The sequence below is a fragment of the Callorhinchus milii genome, unplaced genomic scaffold, assembly GCF_018977255.1.
Source record: "Callorhinchus milii isolate IMCB2004 unplaced genomic scaffold, IMCB_Cmil_1.0 Scaffold1, whole genome shotgun sequence".
NCBI classification, from domain to species: domain Eukaryota; kingdom Metazoa; phylum Chordata; class Chondrichthyes; order Chimaeriformes; family Callorhinchidae; genus Callorhinchus; species Callorhinchus milii.
In genome coordinates, this window is record NW_024704742.1 from 88,397,893 (window position 1) to 88,412,458 (window position 14,566).

A 14,566-nucleotide genomic window follows, 5' to 3' on the forward strand; every position below is an offset into this window, starting at 1 on the left:
CCTTGAATTCTAAAATGTATCGTGGGAGTGAAATTCAAAGGAGGCATCAGGGAAATAAAATAATTATTAACGGAAGCTGCAAGTAACTCTCAAACCTAAATTTTTATCACTTCTTTCAATATAGTAAGAATATTTTAATCAAACAAGATTTAATATGCTGCCAATTTTACACAGTAAAACACAAACTAAATTGTTTTCAATTGAAGAGTGCTTGCACTAGCATGAGGCATTATTGCATTAGAGATAACCTCCTTCATCTCAGCGAGTCAGTCTGGCTCAGTTGATTCGTACTCTCGCCTCTGAGTCAGAAGATTGTGGTTCAAGCACCATATCGGGACTTTGAACTCATATAATCTAAGATGACACTCCAATGGAGTGCTGGAAGTGTGCTGCATTGTTGGATGTGTCTTCCTTCGGATAAGATATGAAATCAAGGTACCGCTCTATCTGTTCAGGTGGATGTTAAAGATCCTGCAACGCTATATGAAAAGTGAAGGGAGTCACAGTGACATGACCAACAAGCCTCCAAATAAAATTGATTATTCCATTCATGGATGTTTATGTGCAAATGGACTGCCATTTACACCTACAAAATACACAGTCACTCCACTTTACAATTTATCCTGGAAAGCACTTTGAGATGTCCTCCTGATGTGAAAGGCACTGGTCAAATGTAAGGATTATTATTATTATTAAGGAAAGTTTCAGAAATGTCTGAGCAAAATGATGGTGTTCTTAGGGTCTACAATCACAAGTTCATTTGATCTCATGCTTTCAGAGCATCGCATCCTTCCTTTTTTCCATTATACCGTCAAGTTGTTTCTTAAATGAGTCCAGCGTCCTGGCCTCAACCACCCTTCCTGGTAACCTGTTCCAGCTCAAGCTGGAGGGATTCTTTTGTTGTTGCAAAAGGACCATTGCATTACTCCTTTTGGCAAGCTCATAAAGAACTCATGTTGTTTCCTTAAAACATCAACTTTAAATCAAGAGTCACAAGAGAAGTTGTAATTTACTCATAAAAAAGCCTAGTTATGGGCATTTTGAGACTCTGAAACAATGCTAAATGCTGGCTTTGGTAAAATTGTAACTTAACTGATTGGCTGGACACTGGCATTATGAGGCTATTCCTGTTCTCACAGATATCACCAGAGGAGGCATTGCCAAGGACACTAAATGGCGCCTTCAGTAATGGATGAGTTCATTGTACATTATTCTTTAAAATGCCCATTTTCAATAAAAGTTATATAAAAATAACTTTCGAAATCCCAAGAGGTGTATCGTGTTGCAGCAAGTCATGAACCAAATATTTAAGGCTTTCACTTAATTTCTTGAGCAGCAGGAATACTCCTTGACTCAGCAAGGAAGTGGTTATATGTTTTGCTTTGCTAGATAGAAGTGAAATGTAACTAAATGAGGAAAGGGTCTGAAATCTCAGCTGCATATTTAAAAGCGGGATTGGACCTGGAGAACAGCTATGTAAAGGGGCAAATGGGATATTGCATTTTATTGAATAGGGGCATGAATGACATTTTAAATAATTAGGAAGCTTTGTTGAATACGTACAAGACAGTGGCAAGGCCATCACTGGAATAATGAGGTAAAGGAAACAAAAGAATCATAGTAGAGCAGCATCCTGCAAACCAGATGTCTAAGGTTACTCAGATGAGGCAATTAATAAAGTATGTATGTGCAAGTGTGCGTGTGCGTGTGTATGTGTGCCAGTCAATGTCTTCAAGATTGTTAAATTGACCATTGTGTGTTAAGTGACCCATTGCAACATTCCCAATTTTTAGTGCTTTTAGACACCCCATTATAAAATTTCTTTTGAAAGATTGTAGCATCGATGCATTAGGAAGGTGCTAGGCATGAGTCAATGTTTCATAGGATTACATAGAACCTATAGCATTGAAACATGCCCAACTGGATGTACTCATGAGGGAGAAGGGATTAGGAGGAGGTAAGTAGTGAGAGGAGACTCATACAAAGTCTAAACACCAGCATAGATTAATTGGGCTGAATGCCCTGTTTTCATGTACATGTAAATGAGTCCGTGCCTGTATTCATAATCCAACAGAGACTCCATGCCTTCTAATCCACCCCCCTAACCACACCCCCCGACACCATTACCCCTATCTCTTCTCTCTCATGTGTGTCGTTATGAAAAATTTAAGAAAACTGTGCTGTATTCGCTGGAGTACAGGGTTAGTCAAGAATTAATAGAAATGGTGATAATTCTGAAAGGTTCGAGAGGGTAAATAGCGAACGATTTTCCCATTTTTCTTTCACTCCATGATTTAAAAGATTAAGGCAAAAGAGAAAAGGAGGAGAGACTAGAGTGAATGCCTTCAGTGGGGAGAAACTATGGAACAAGGACAATGGATGGAAGGGCTTTGTTCTGTCCTGAAATTGCCATGTTTTTATTTATTTCCTTCCATTTTGGGGAAGTACAGATGTCATTAGATAGATGTCAAATGCTGATGTGTATAAGGGATACAAAGGAAGAGACGGAAAGTGGGAGCTATAAAAAACAAGGGTGATTTAGAAAAAAATAGACCCAAATGCCCTCTTTTTGTGCTGAACATTTGAGGTTTCCATATTATTAATAATAATGATCCTTGCATTTGATACAGTGCCTTATCACATCTTTGAGAGTCTCAAAGCGCTTCACAGAATATACTGAAAAGTGAATTGACTGTATATTTTGTGTCAAAATTGTTTTAAAGCAGTCAATTGTCTTGACATTTCCTAACTATGCTCTTCTCCCATGTTGCTTCTCCCATGCTGCTCTCCCATGCTGCTTCTGCAATGTTGCTGGCTGAAAGAATTAGGGGCTGTCACCCTTAATTGTCTTGATTTTCACAAGAGCACAAAGTGTATTGGAGGATAAGCAGAGAAGGAAATCAGTCGCTGTGTAAGCTTATGGTTCAGATGCTTTCCCAGGTTCCACAGTAATTTTCTGAGAAAGGGAGATGATGTAAGGCTCAGTAAAGAGTACACATCATATTCTATGAAAAACATGAGATTTATGAATGGCCTTTATTTTCTGTCTATTCCAAAGAATGAGATCAGTGAGAGCAGTTTTACCAGGGGTAAGGATCAAAGTTCAACAATCCAGTAGATTTATGTGACTGGCAGATCTTGGAATCACTGGTTAAGTAGCTTGACAGATAGTGCAAGAGCGATAAGACCTGTTAGGTTAAGCAGGTCTGAGCATCTAATGAGCCAGTCGGGCTAAAGGATCAGATCACTCCCCCGGTGGCGTAGTAGGTTAACGGCATCACCTGGGCACAACTAGGAAGTGCAGCTCAGGAAAGTTGTGGTTTCTATTCAGTTGGTGCCAACCAGGGCAGTTGTTAGAGAACTATAATTGGGCTTAGGACTCTTAGCATTAGGGAGGAAGGAAATTAGCCAGTACTCCTGCTACTTCTGTTATCTAGGGACTCATCCTGTGCTGGAAGATGGATAAGTTATTTGGTGTCTCTCTTCTCAGAGGGGAAAAGCTTACAGTAAATACATCACCTACACTTGAAAACCCATCTTACTACAAAGGAAACGCATTGATCGTGTGAACACGGATAATAATAATCGTTACATTTGATGCTTATATTGTCTCAAAGTGCTTCACAGGATTTTACTTTGAAGTGTAGTGACTGTGTGTTTGTAGGCAAAGGTGGTAGTCAATTGTGGGAGCTGAAGAGTAAATGAGCGAACTGCTCTAGTGAGACGGCTTTCTTTTAAGATACTGGAAATAAAGACGTCTTTACAGATCTTTGCAAATTGCATTTTTTCCTCTCAAAGCTTCTTAGATTTAACAATTTAAAAGTGGAACATTTAGCTCAAAAATATAAAACATATCCTTCTCATTTATTTTCACTGAATCCCAGCAGTCTCCATTTTCTTTTGAAACACTCAGCTCAAATTCTAAGCATAACAAATATGAATCTTGGTAAACAAGGTTAAAGTATCAACCTCTTGAATGAGAAATGATAGCAAAGCCAATGCATTAGGAGAAACAGGAATATCACCAGACCTTGTATCTGAAGCAGGAATATTCAGATTGGAGTGCATCGGGCGGTGCATGGCCCGATTGAAGTGGTTGCCATGGACTATAGCCTGGTTTGACAGCAGCCCTGCTCTCTGGACCACCAGGGGACTGCTTGTAACCACAAGGTTGTTGCTGGTGACTTTCCCAATTGCTTTGCACTGTGGTCCAAACCCATGGTTCCCTGTAGTAAAGACACAGAGACAAAATATTTAAAACTTTCAGTGTAACTCTGCAAAACATTATGTGCAGTGCTGTAGATCAAGTAAGGTAAAATTTTCAAACGCAAGGATTTTTGTTATTTTTCATTACCGTCTTCTCGCTATAGAATCCAGCTATTTGGTAAATGAATGCAATATTCTCCAGCACGTTTCCTGGTAACCTACTCCAACTGTTGATTAGCCTTTAGAAATATTTCCTACTGTATGTCATACATTTCACAACCCAGAGCCTGTGACCTCTTATCCTGCTGCCTTGGCACATCTGAAAGTATTGTTCTGAGTTTATTTTCTGTATTCCCTCTTATATGCCCTCATAGGTTCATCTCTGAGACATTTCATTTCAGGACTGAAGAGCCTTATCTTATCATAATTCAACCCTCAAAGACTGGTGATTGCTTTCCTCTGTGTTGAAAATTGTTGTGGTTTGGTCTAACTCGCAGCCTCCACCCTCGACTCCAGGATTGTTGATGCCCTGGCTAATTGTCTGCCTGACATCAGGTCCTGGACGAGAGCCAACTTCCTCTAGTTCGATGCTGGCGAGGCCTCCTGTTTGGCTCCAGGCAGTGTCTCCTCACATCAGCCACTGACTCTATCACCATTCATGGCTGCACTCTTCACCTCACCGAGCCAATTCGAAACCTCGGGGTCGTTTTCGACCCTCAGCTATCCTTCAAACCCCACATTCGTACCGTGAGCCGTTCCATCTTTCCACACCTCCACAACATTGCCTGCCTCCGCCACTGCCTCTCACTGCAGGGCGCCGAGCCCCTGATCCACGCTTTCCTTATGTCTCAACTTGACTACGCCAACTGCCTGCTCACTTCCCTTCCCGACTCTTCCCTCCACAAGTTGCAGATTATTCAGAACTCTGCAGCGCGTGTCCTCTCCCACACCAGCCTCCGGGAACCTATTACCCCCATTCTTGCCCGGCTTCATTGGCTCCCCATTCCTCAGAGAATCGAGTACAAAACCCTCATTCTTACCTTGAAGACCTTCCTCTTCAATCATGCTTTCGGCCTTGCTCCCTCTCTTGCCTCCTTCAAGGCACAACTCAAGACCCTCCTTTTTTTGACCATGCCTTCAGCTGCACTCCTACCCCCTCTGACCTCCCTCATCCTAACCCTGCCCCCCACTCTCGGGTCCTTATCCCTCACTGTTCAGTGCCTTGGGATGTCTTCCTAATGTGAAAGCTGTTTTACAAATGTAATTTTCTTGTTGTTGTTGTTTGGGGGAGATTTGGGGTTTGGGTTCAGTATTATTGGAACGGCTTGATCTGTTTTGCCAACATAACATTATATAAAATTACATAGGCTGAACATGTTAGAACACAACAATTTGAATCCTTAAACTCAGGTGATAATGAGGAGTGATAAAAGAGGCTCACTGCTGGCATCACTTCCTGCACAATGGCATTATCTCCAGAAGCACCAGAGCTGCATAGTGTGCACAGTATAGCACGAGTTCACAGAATGAGTAAACCTACGCTAAAACAGTGTATGTTATAATGGGATTGGTCTCTTCTCACAGCTTTAAGCGTAGCTTTATATTGAAAAGCGAGCAGAGCATTTGAGTGCATTAATAATAAAAATTAATAGTAATCCTTGCATTTAATATAACACCTTTCACATCAAGAGGTGGCTCAAAAAGCTTCACAGAATCTTACCATGAAGTAACTGTGTATTTGTAGGCGATTGCAGCAGCAAATTTGTACACAGCAGTGTCGCACAAAGAGCCATGAAGTTAATGACTGATTTTATCTGGAGGATTGTTGGCTAGGATACCAGAAGAAACTCCCTTCTATTTTCAAATAGTGCCATAATATCTTTAACATCCACCTGAACAGGCAGATGGGACCTTGATTTATCCCCAGGTCCTAAAGGTGCTGTTCTTCATCTGAAGAACAGCACCTCCAAGAATGCAACATACCCCAGCACTGTATTCGACTGTCATGGAGTATGCCTAGACTGTGAGCTCAAACCCCAATGTGGGGCTTGAACCTACAGCCTTTTGACTCTGAGGCAAGAGATCTACCAACTAAGTCAGGCTAATTTTGTAGTGTGTGAAGGGAGTGGACTTGATGGGCTAAATACAGTAAACTCCTGATAACTCGACCCTGGCATAACTTGCCAGGACCACCTAAATCATCACGTTGTCAATATCCCATCCGCATTAATTTATGCATTTATACATATGCCTAACTCACCACTCCAGATAACTCGTCAATGAGCCTTTCTCCCTTGGAGTAGCAAGTTACCAGGAATATATTGTCGTTTTCTCTTGTTTTCTGCTTACGTGTTTTTTCTCAATTACATTTGTAAATGGAGTGCTTAGTTGAAAGGGGATTTTTTCTAGCACAGTGGTTTGTACCAAATTGCAAACAAAAGTGTAAAGCAATGTCATTGGTGAAACAATGGTACTGTCACATCAATGATCTCGTCTGTCAAAAAACATTACATTTTATTATTAAAAGATCTTCTAAAGGAAAATAATATTCCATTACTTTGCTCAGCAGCAGCTGGAATGTCTGCTGAACTTTTTGAAGCAACCAGTAACACAGCTTAAAGCAAACTTTTCAGATGCACGTTAATAATAATAATAAAATAATAATAATATAGTTCAAACATACTAAGAAAATTTACAACTATTCGTACGTAACGTGGCAGTGTTATTGGTCTGGCTGATGCATCACTGAAACCATTTAGAAACTACTTTTTCAGAGTGATTTGAACTGTAATAACATAATAATAATTTGGTTCAGAACCTTGCATTTGGTAGAGCGCCTTTCACATCAGGAGGATGTCCCAAAGCACTTCATAGGTTTACTGTAAAGCATAGTAACTCTATTATTGTAGGCTTGGGACATCCTTCTGATATACAAATGTAATTTTGTTGTTGTTGTTGTAGTAGGCGAAAGAAACAACCAAGTTGCAAATAGTAACATCCCACAAACAGCATGAAATGAATGACCATTTTTTGATTTGGGGGGATTGGTGGCCAAGACACTGGGAGAAACTCCCTTCTCTCTTCAAATAATGCCATAGGATCTTTAACTTCCACCTGAACAGGCAGACTGGGCTTTAGTTTAATGTTGCATCTAAAGGACAGCACCTCCAATAATGCAGCATATCCCCAGCATCGCGCTGCAGCATCATCATTTCCAAGTTTTGGGACTTAACCTTCTGACTCAGAGGTGAAAGTGTTAGGAACTGAGCTAGGATGACACACACTTGCTTTTGGTATAGCACCATTCACGTCAAGAGGACAGCTGAAATTGCTTCTCAGGATTTCAGTGTGAAATGGAGTGACTGTGTATTTGTAGGTGAACCCAGCAGCCCAGTTGCGCACAGTCAAGAAGTAAATGGCAAATTATTGTTTCTTCAACCGTGCCTTCAGCTCCCCTCTTGACTCTCTACCCCCTCCTCGCTCCCTCCCTTCCCTCCCCTCAACCTGACCATTTCCCCCCTGCTCGGGTTCCGATCCAACTGCCCAGCGCCTTGGGACATCCTCCCGACATGAAAGACGCACTATAAATGCAATCTTGTTGTTTTTGTTGTTCTTGGTAATAGTGCCAGAGCTTTACGGCCCCTGAGTCACAAAGCAGAAGAACAAAATTAATAAATCAACAAATAGGATGCTGATTGGAAATACTGCACCCCAGTTATTGCCAGTGAAAAAGATTGCAAAAGAGTAACCATGCAGTCATGCTCAATGATTAGTTCAGAATTACTGTGGTGTATATATATGAAATCAATTGGATTAAGTATATAAAAAAATTATAGATTCAGTAGTTTAATCTGGGATATCAGTATTTATGCTGAATACAATTCAAGATGAAAAGTTGGGAGTTTGGAATGCAAAGCTTTGCCAATGTTTCTCTTTTGCCAAGTTTGATTCAAAACCCCCCTCCTGAAGAATACACCCTTCAGAGATGCTCAGAGACCGTACCTTTTGTGAAAGGCATTATGTAAATGCAAGTTGTTGTTGTTGGTGTTACTTTGTACACGGATTTCACAGGGTCAGCCCGCGAAAGGGAGAATTAAAAAACATCATCCAGCAGAACAGGGCCTGCCACTTTTTATTCTGTTTTTCGGAGAAATATTAAACCTCGTTCATGCCTAACTTTGCCTGATTTAATTCTGCACATGACCTGTATGGAACGAGGGGATCAATGGCCTATGGTACTCGCTGTTCTTGGCCTGCAGCTAAGAATGATCACTTGGGCAAGGCACTGGGGAAGTGGTGTGTAACTGCAGCCCAGCGCCAATTACCTCTTTCAGAAAGAAATGGGAGATAACTGGAAAAGAGACAAGTGAGCTTCAGGCTAAAGCAACTTGAGGCTGCCCTCTCCAGATGCATTTGCTTCTGCTAATGCTGGCCAATATGGACCATTTGTTGTGTTGTGCTGCATTGAAATGTTTGATACAGCACCAACACCAGTTCTGCTGTATAAGTGCTGTTTATCCCAACAGGATCGGCCTGTCCAAGTGGACGACCAGATGTTGCAGATTTTCCATCTAAAAGGAGAAATAAGTTTCTCCCAGTGTCCTGGTCAACAATTGGTTTGAGTACTCTTAAGCATAGTGATCTTAAGCCTGTGTCACACACCCAGCTAACCAAAACAAAACATTTATATAGCGCCGTTCACACAGAATCACATCCTTCACATTGCTGTGCGCAAATTACAAATATTCAGTCACTATTATGAATATTGCAATGTAATTTACATTACTGCCTTTAACAACAACATAACAATGAGCACTTAAGAGTGGCAGAGCTTGATGCTGAGCTGGGGAGAAAGAGTTTAAATAAACTTGGGTTCATCCTAGCCAGATCGTGAAACATTCAGCTGACTTTATAATGAGAAAAGAATCTTTATAAAATAGAAACATTTACTATTTACTAGCAAGCAATGCAACTTATTCCCTGGATTCACATCAGTATACATGACGTAGGCACTGCCTTAGTCTGGCATCTCATATGCAAGCAATACCATTTTTGTTTGTTTTTGGTTCACTTGTACTGTGAACATATTTAAACCACAATGTGGAATGAAGCACTTTGTTTTGAAAATCAACAAAATGTAGTGCTTCGGGATTGTCGATTTTTATAACATCAGATTAAGATTCTTTTTGAACATTGAAAACAGTATTTACAAAGCATTAAACATGCCAGTTGTACCAAGGATAACACAAATAGTGACTTTAACACGTTTTAGCCTATTACTGTGCCAATGAGAAACATCATATTTAGCCATTTAAATGCAATAACAATGATTTTATGTTTACACGGTGGCTTTCACATCTGGATGATATCTCAGAGAGCTTGACAAAGCTGGAGCTGGTGGTGGGGTAGAGGGAGAAATAAATGGATATGGAACTAACTAAGCAAGCTGAACAATTTTCTTTTGATTAAAGACACACTACCAGCACTCAGCAACTGAGGTTCCTTATACCTCCTTTTGAGTCAGAATGTTTCAACAACAACAACTTGCACTTATATGGCACCCTCCATGCAGGGTAGCGTCTCAGAGTGTAACTGATCTGCATTTTGGAGTCCTGTAGCTCAGTGGTTTGACCACTCGCCTCGCAAGCGAGAGACCTGGGTTCGATTCACAGCAGGGCGAAACCTTGGGCAAGTTTTCTTACTCCACATGGCTGATAATAATCCCTCAAGAAAAAATAATAATAATTTGGTCCAATCCACAATTGTTTGTGGGACACTGCTGTGCTCAATTGGCTGCTGCGTTTCACCCACAAATATACAGTCAATTCACTTTACAGTATATTCTGTAAAGCGCTTTGAGAAGTCTCAAAGACATGAGAAGTGCTATATCAAATGCAAGGATTATTATTATTAACAAATGATTACATGCCAATCCCATATTAAGAAGGCCTGTCAGTCCATTTAATCTCAGTTTTCCAAAATACCCATTCTACTCTCTTCCTGTCAAAGCATCTAGTTGTTTCACACATTGAGACCAGCATCCTTAATCAGAAGCCGGTTAAGAATTATTTCCAATTTATGACTGAATTTGAATTTGAGAATGTTTATGACCTGATGTTTTAAGTCAATGGCTAAGACCACGAGAGACAGAGCTTTGTGACATCTCAACAAAGTGATAAGGTGCTATATCAAGTGCAAGGATTATTATTATTTATTATTATAGATATAGGACCTGGGATTTCTTCCTGTATTGCCCAAAAACTTCACTTCAAACACTAGGAATTCTTACGGAAAAAGAGAATGCAAAAAGGTGATCTTGAAAAGCACTTTGGTATGTATCTTTATGCAACGAACCATTTTTAACACAAGGGAATTGTTTTGAAAAGCTCTTGGGTGAGAGCTTAATATCTGTAATGTAAATAATTTCTGAAACGTTGATGCAAAGCCTAAGTTTGGAAAAGCGGGATATGTAGGTTGAAATTACACAGTTGCTTCGGTCTTTCCTGCAGCTAGTTCCCATCTGTTGCCAAGCCTGTGGTTTTGTTTCATGGAATTGATTAACTTTACCCATTCCATCAACTTCTTGTGTTTGTACAAGCCTAAGCTTATGTGAAGCTTAAGCCTATGTTAGGCCTTTGCAATTAATTCATGGCACAAATAGCTTCCACTGCTTGGAAACATGTAGAACTTAAATATGGATACTGTTACTGGGAACTACTGAAATCCAAGTGTTATGAGCCTCAAACAAATCCTTTATTTCCATTTCAACTGTATAGGAGCAAAAGAAGGCCATATAACCTTCTCTCCATTTTATTATATTATGGAAGTCTTTATTTTTTTAATCCCATTTCCCCTGCCTTTTCTCCATCTGCGTTAATACCCTTACTATCTCTCTATCATGCTCTTAAACACCTCATTCATTCTAAGGCGGTACTTCCACATTCTCACAATGTTCATGTGAATAAATCTTTTCTGTTTACACCTCATCTCTGCTTTTAAGATTATGTGCTACTGTTCTGGATTCCCATGGTAAAGGGAAGAGACATTTCCTCTCTACCTCAACAATTCACTTGTTGATTTAAACAGCTCAGTTACATCACCCATTTAGTTCTGCACTCCAGGAAATATCAGTTGAGTTTACCCTGCCTTTGATTTTAACTATACAGAGATGGATAGACACAGTTAATAGGTACACGATTCAATTGTTATTCATCTTACATGGCCTATATTGCTTTGACTTAATGTGAAAGTTATTCAAAACACAGCCAAGAGAGTCAGAACGTATTAATAAAATTCTTCATTGACAGACAGAACTGATTAAAAAAACTTAATGTCTCTTGATGTGACCAGATTGAGTTGAAGATTGTGCATATGTCTATGTTGGTGTACTTACTCGGTGTGTGCGCGTGTGTGTTTGTGTTGGGTGTGGGCGAGGTGGGGCAGTGCACATGGAGCAATTTGCTGATCACTGATGAATTTCCCAACTAGTTGGTGAGAATACATGATCCTCGACAGATTATTAAGGTTATTGATTGTAGTGGTTTGAGCTCATGAGGACACAAAAATATTGTGTCCACTGGTATCTGTGACAGACTGTTTGAGAAAGTAAACCCAGAACAGTACTTTCTGATGAGACGGGACAGTGGAACAAGAGGGCACAGGATCAGGGCCTTAAAGGATATAATTCAGAACCTACAGCAGGAAGTATCATATAGAGGGTAATTAATGACTGAAACAGGTTGGCAGAAAGATTATGATATAATAATAATTCTTGCATTTGATTTAGAGCCTTATCACATCTTCTAGGCATTTCAAAAAGCTTCACAGTACTGTAAAGTGAATTGACTGTATGCTTTGTGGGCGAAACACAGATGCCAATTGTGCGCTTCAGTGTTCCACAAACAGTCGTGCATTTGAGAGACCAAATTATTGTTTTTTTTAAAGGATTATTACACCCGGAAAAGCGATCTGTCAATTGACTAACAACTGTGTTCCTAATTACTTAACAGAGTCGTGTGGAGTGAGGAAACTTGCCTAATGTTTCGCCCTGCCCAGGAATCAAAACCAGGTCCTCTCGCTTGCGAGGCAAATGCTCTAAACAATGCACTTGTGGAGTCCTGCAGTTCAGTGGTTAGAGCACTCGCCTTGCAAGCGAGACACCTGGGTTCAATTCCAGGCAGGGCGAAACCTTGGGAAAGTTTCCTTACTCCACACGCCTAAATATAATCCCTCCAAAAACAAAAACAATAATAAATTAGTTATTTTCAAATCACGACTGTTTGTAGGACACTGCTGTACATAATTGGCTGCTGCGTTTCGCCCACAAAATATAGTCAATTCACTTTGCAGTATATTCTGTGAAGACCTTTGAGACATCTGGATGACGTGAAAAAGCGCTATATCAAAATGCAAGGATTATTATTATTATTATTACTACAGTTTGGCTGAGGCCAGGACACCGGACTCATCTAAGAAACAGCTTTAATGCTAGGAAATCAGTCTGGAAGGGTAGTCTGGAAGGATGCGATCAAATGAGCCAAAGAACCTTCTTCATCCGAATCTCTCTTGTGATCTTGCGATTGTGTTAGAGTGGGAAGCACAACAGCAAAGTGGTGTGCTTGGAGGATAAGAGGATGTGAGCAGTGATCCACAATGGTACAGAACTTCAGTGATAAAGGAGAAAGTCATAGAGCGAGTGTGTTACCAAGAAGAATGAGTGTAAATGGAAACCACGGTGACAGCACTCACTACAGCCTGGTGCTGGTCCAACTTGTTTTCATGATATACTTCTCTGGTTACAAGAGGAGCGCTAGCCCTTTGTGACTGTTTGGCAACAACACTAAAATTAAAGTTAAAGGAAGGCTGCTGAGATAAACTTTCTTTCCAGAATACAGCAATAAAACAATCCCGTTCATGTGGAGCGGTTCAAGGCTGGACGAGCGATAACAAGCTTGGGTCATACTCAATGACGTAATGCATTGCTGAATAATACTATCACCAACAGCGACAGTTGCTACAGGGAAACAAGGATCACATCGCACATTTAACTCCAATGGACATGTGGAGCAGAAGTTAAAAAGACTCTTGGTTTGCTTGTTTCTGGATATAGACACGTTTATTAATTGTCGCGGGAGGGGAAGAAAAATGTGCCATGTGATGTGATGATTATCACCATGATAATTATCAGGTGTCAGCCTGGTTCAGTTGGTAGCATTCTCACCTCTGAGTCTGAAGGGTTCAAGCCCCCGTCAGGATTTTGAACTCGCAGTCAAGTTTGACGCACGAATGGAGTGCTGAATTGTTGGAGATGCCATTCTTCAGATAAGATGTTAAACCAGGGACACGTCTGCCTATCCCATGACACTATATAACACGTGAGGGAGCTTCTCTCTGTGTGCTGGCCAACAAATCCCCAGATAAAATTGGTCATTACACTTCATGGCAGTTTGTGGGACATTACTGTGTGCAAATTGGCTATCGTGTTTACTGGTAATTCCTCCCCTCTCCCTGATTCTGTAACAATAATGTGACCTGAGGGCAATCTTGGCCATTAGGATCCCCCCACCCACCCCGCACTCCTAACAACCGATTATGGTGCCGAATAGAGTTGAAATCTCACAGCGACCATAGCCCTGTCCTCTAGAGTTCTCTTTCAAAACCACTTTGCCTTACGACCTCTGTCCTGCCTTCAAAAGCCTCTATGATACATATCCCTTGAACTGTTGTACATTTGAATGCATTCATTGAGACAACAAGAGGGCATAGATGTAGTGTTACAAAGGGCAATTTCAGGACAGACTTTAGGAAGTTTTTCTTTACTCAGAGGGTAACTAATGACTGGAACATGTTGCCAAGAAGGGTGATTGAGGCCTGGACCCTGGATTCATTTGAAAAGAATATTTGATGTGGTGGAGGGGATGGTACGGTGAGTCAATTCTTCATCTGAACCAATCTTATGACCTGGTAGCCTTGACAGGTTTCTTAATTTCTCATTTCCCTGCTCGCTGGCAGGTGCCTCTACATTTGCCATGTGCTTTGAGAGGTTTTATTAAGTGAAAGTGGCAATACAGATGCAAATTGCTTTCCTGTACCTCTGGATTATCTATTTTCTTTCTCACTTAACAAGCACGTAACAACCTATTACTATCAAACTCTTTTTGATGTGAAATCTGAAATTTAAAAAACGCACATGCCGGAAATCTGCTGCATGCTAATCAATCTCTGAAAGAAAGAGAGACAGGTCAAGGCAATATCAAGTGAGAGCTTTCATTATGAAATTCCACACTTGAAGCCTTAGGCTGTCCTTCTCTTCCAGATGTTGATTAAGCTGTTTTGCATTTCCAGCATTATTTCAGATTAC

The 14,566-nt window shown here is 40.6% G+C and overlaps 1 protein-coding gene across 1 annotated transcript in view; it reads right to left on the minus strand.

The window, feature by feature from the left end:
• glis3 (GLIS family zinc finger 3) overlaps positions 1-14,566 on the minus strand; it is a 281,629-nt gene that overhangs the window by 199,482 nt on the left and 67,581 nt on the right. Inside the window, exons 4-5 of the mRNA XM_042332976.1 lie at positions 12,572-12,582; positions 4,031-4,226 (exon numbers count right to left, since the gene is read on the minus strand). Of these exons, the coding sequence (XP_042188910.1) occupies positions 4,031-4,226; positions 12,572-12,582 (207 nt within the window). The remainder of the gene's footprint in view (positions 1-4,030; positions 4,227-12,571; positions 12,583-14,566) is intronic.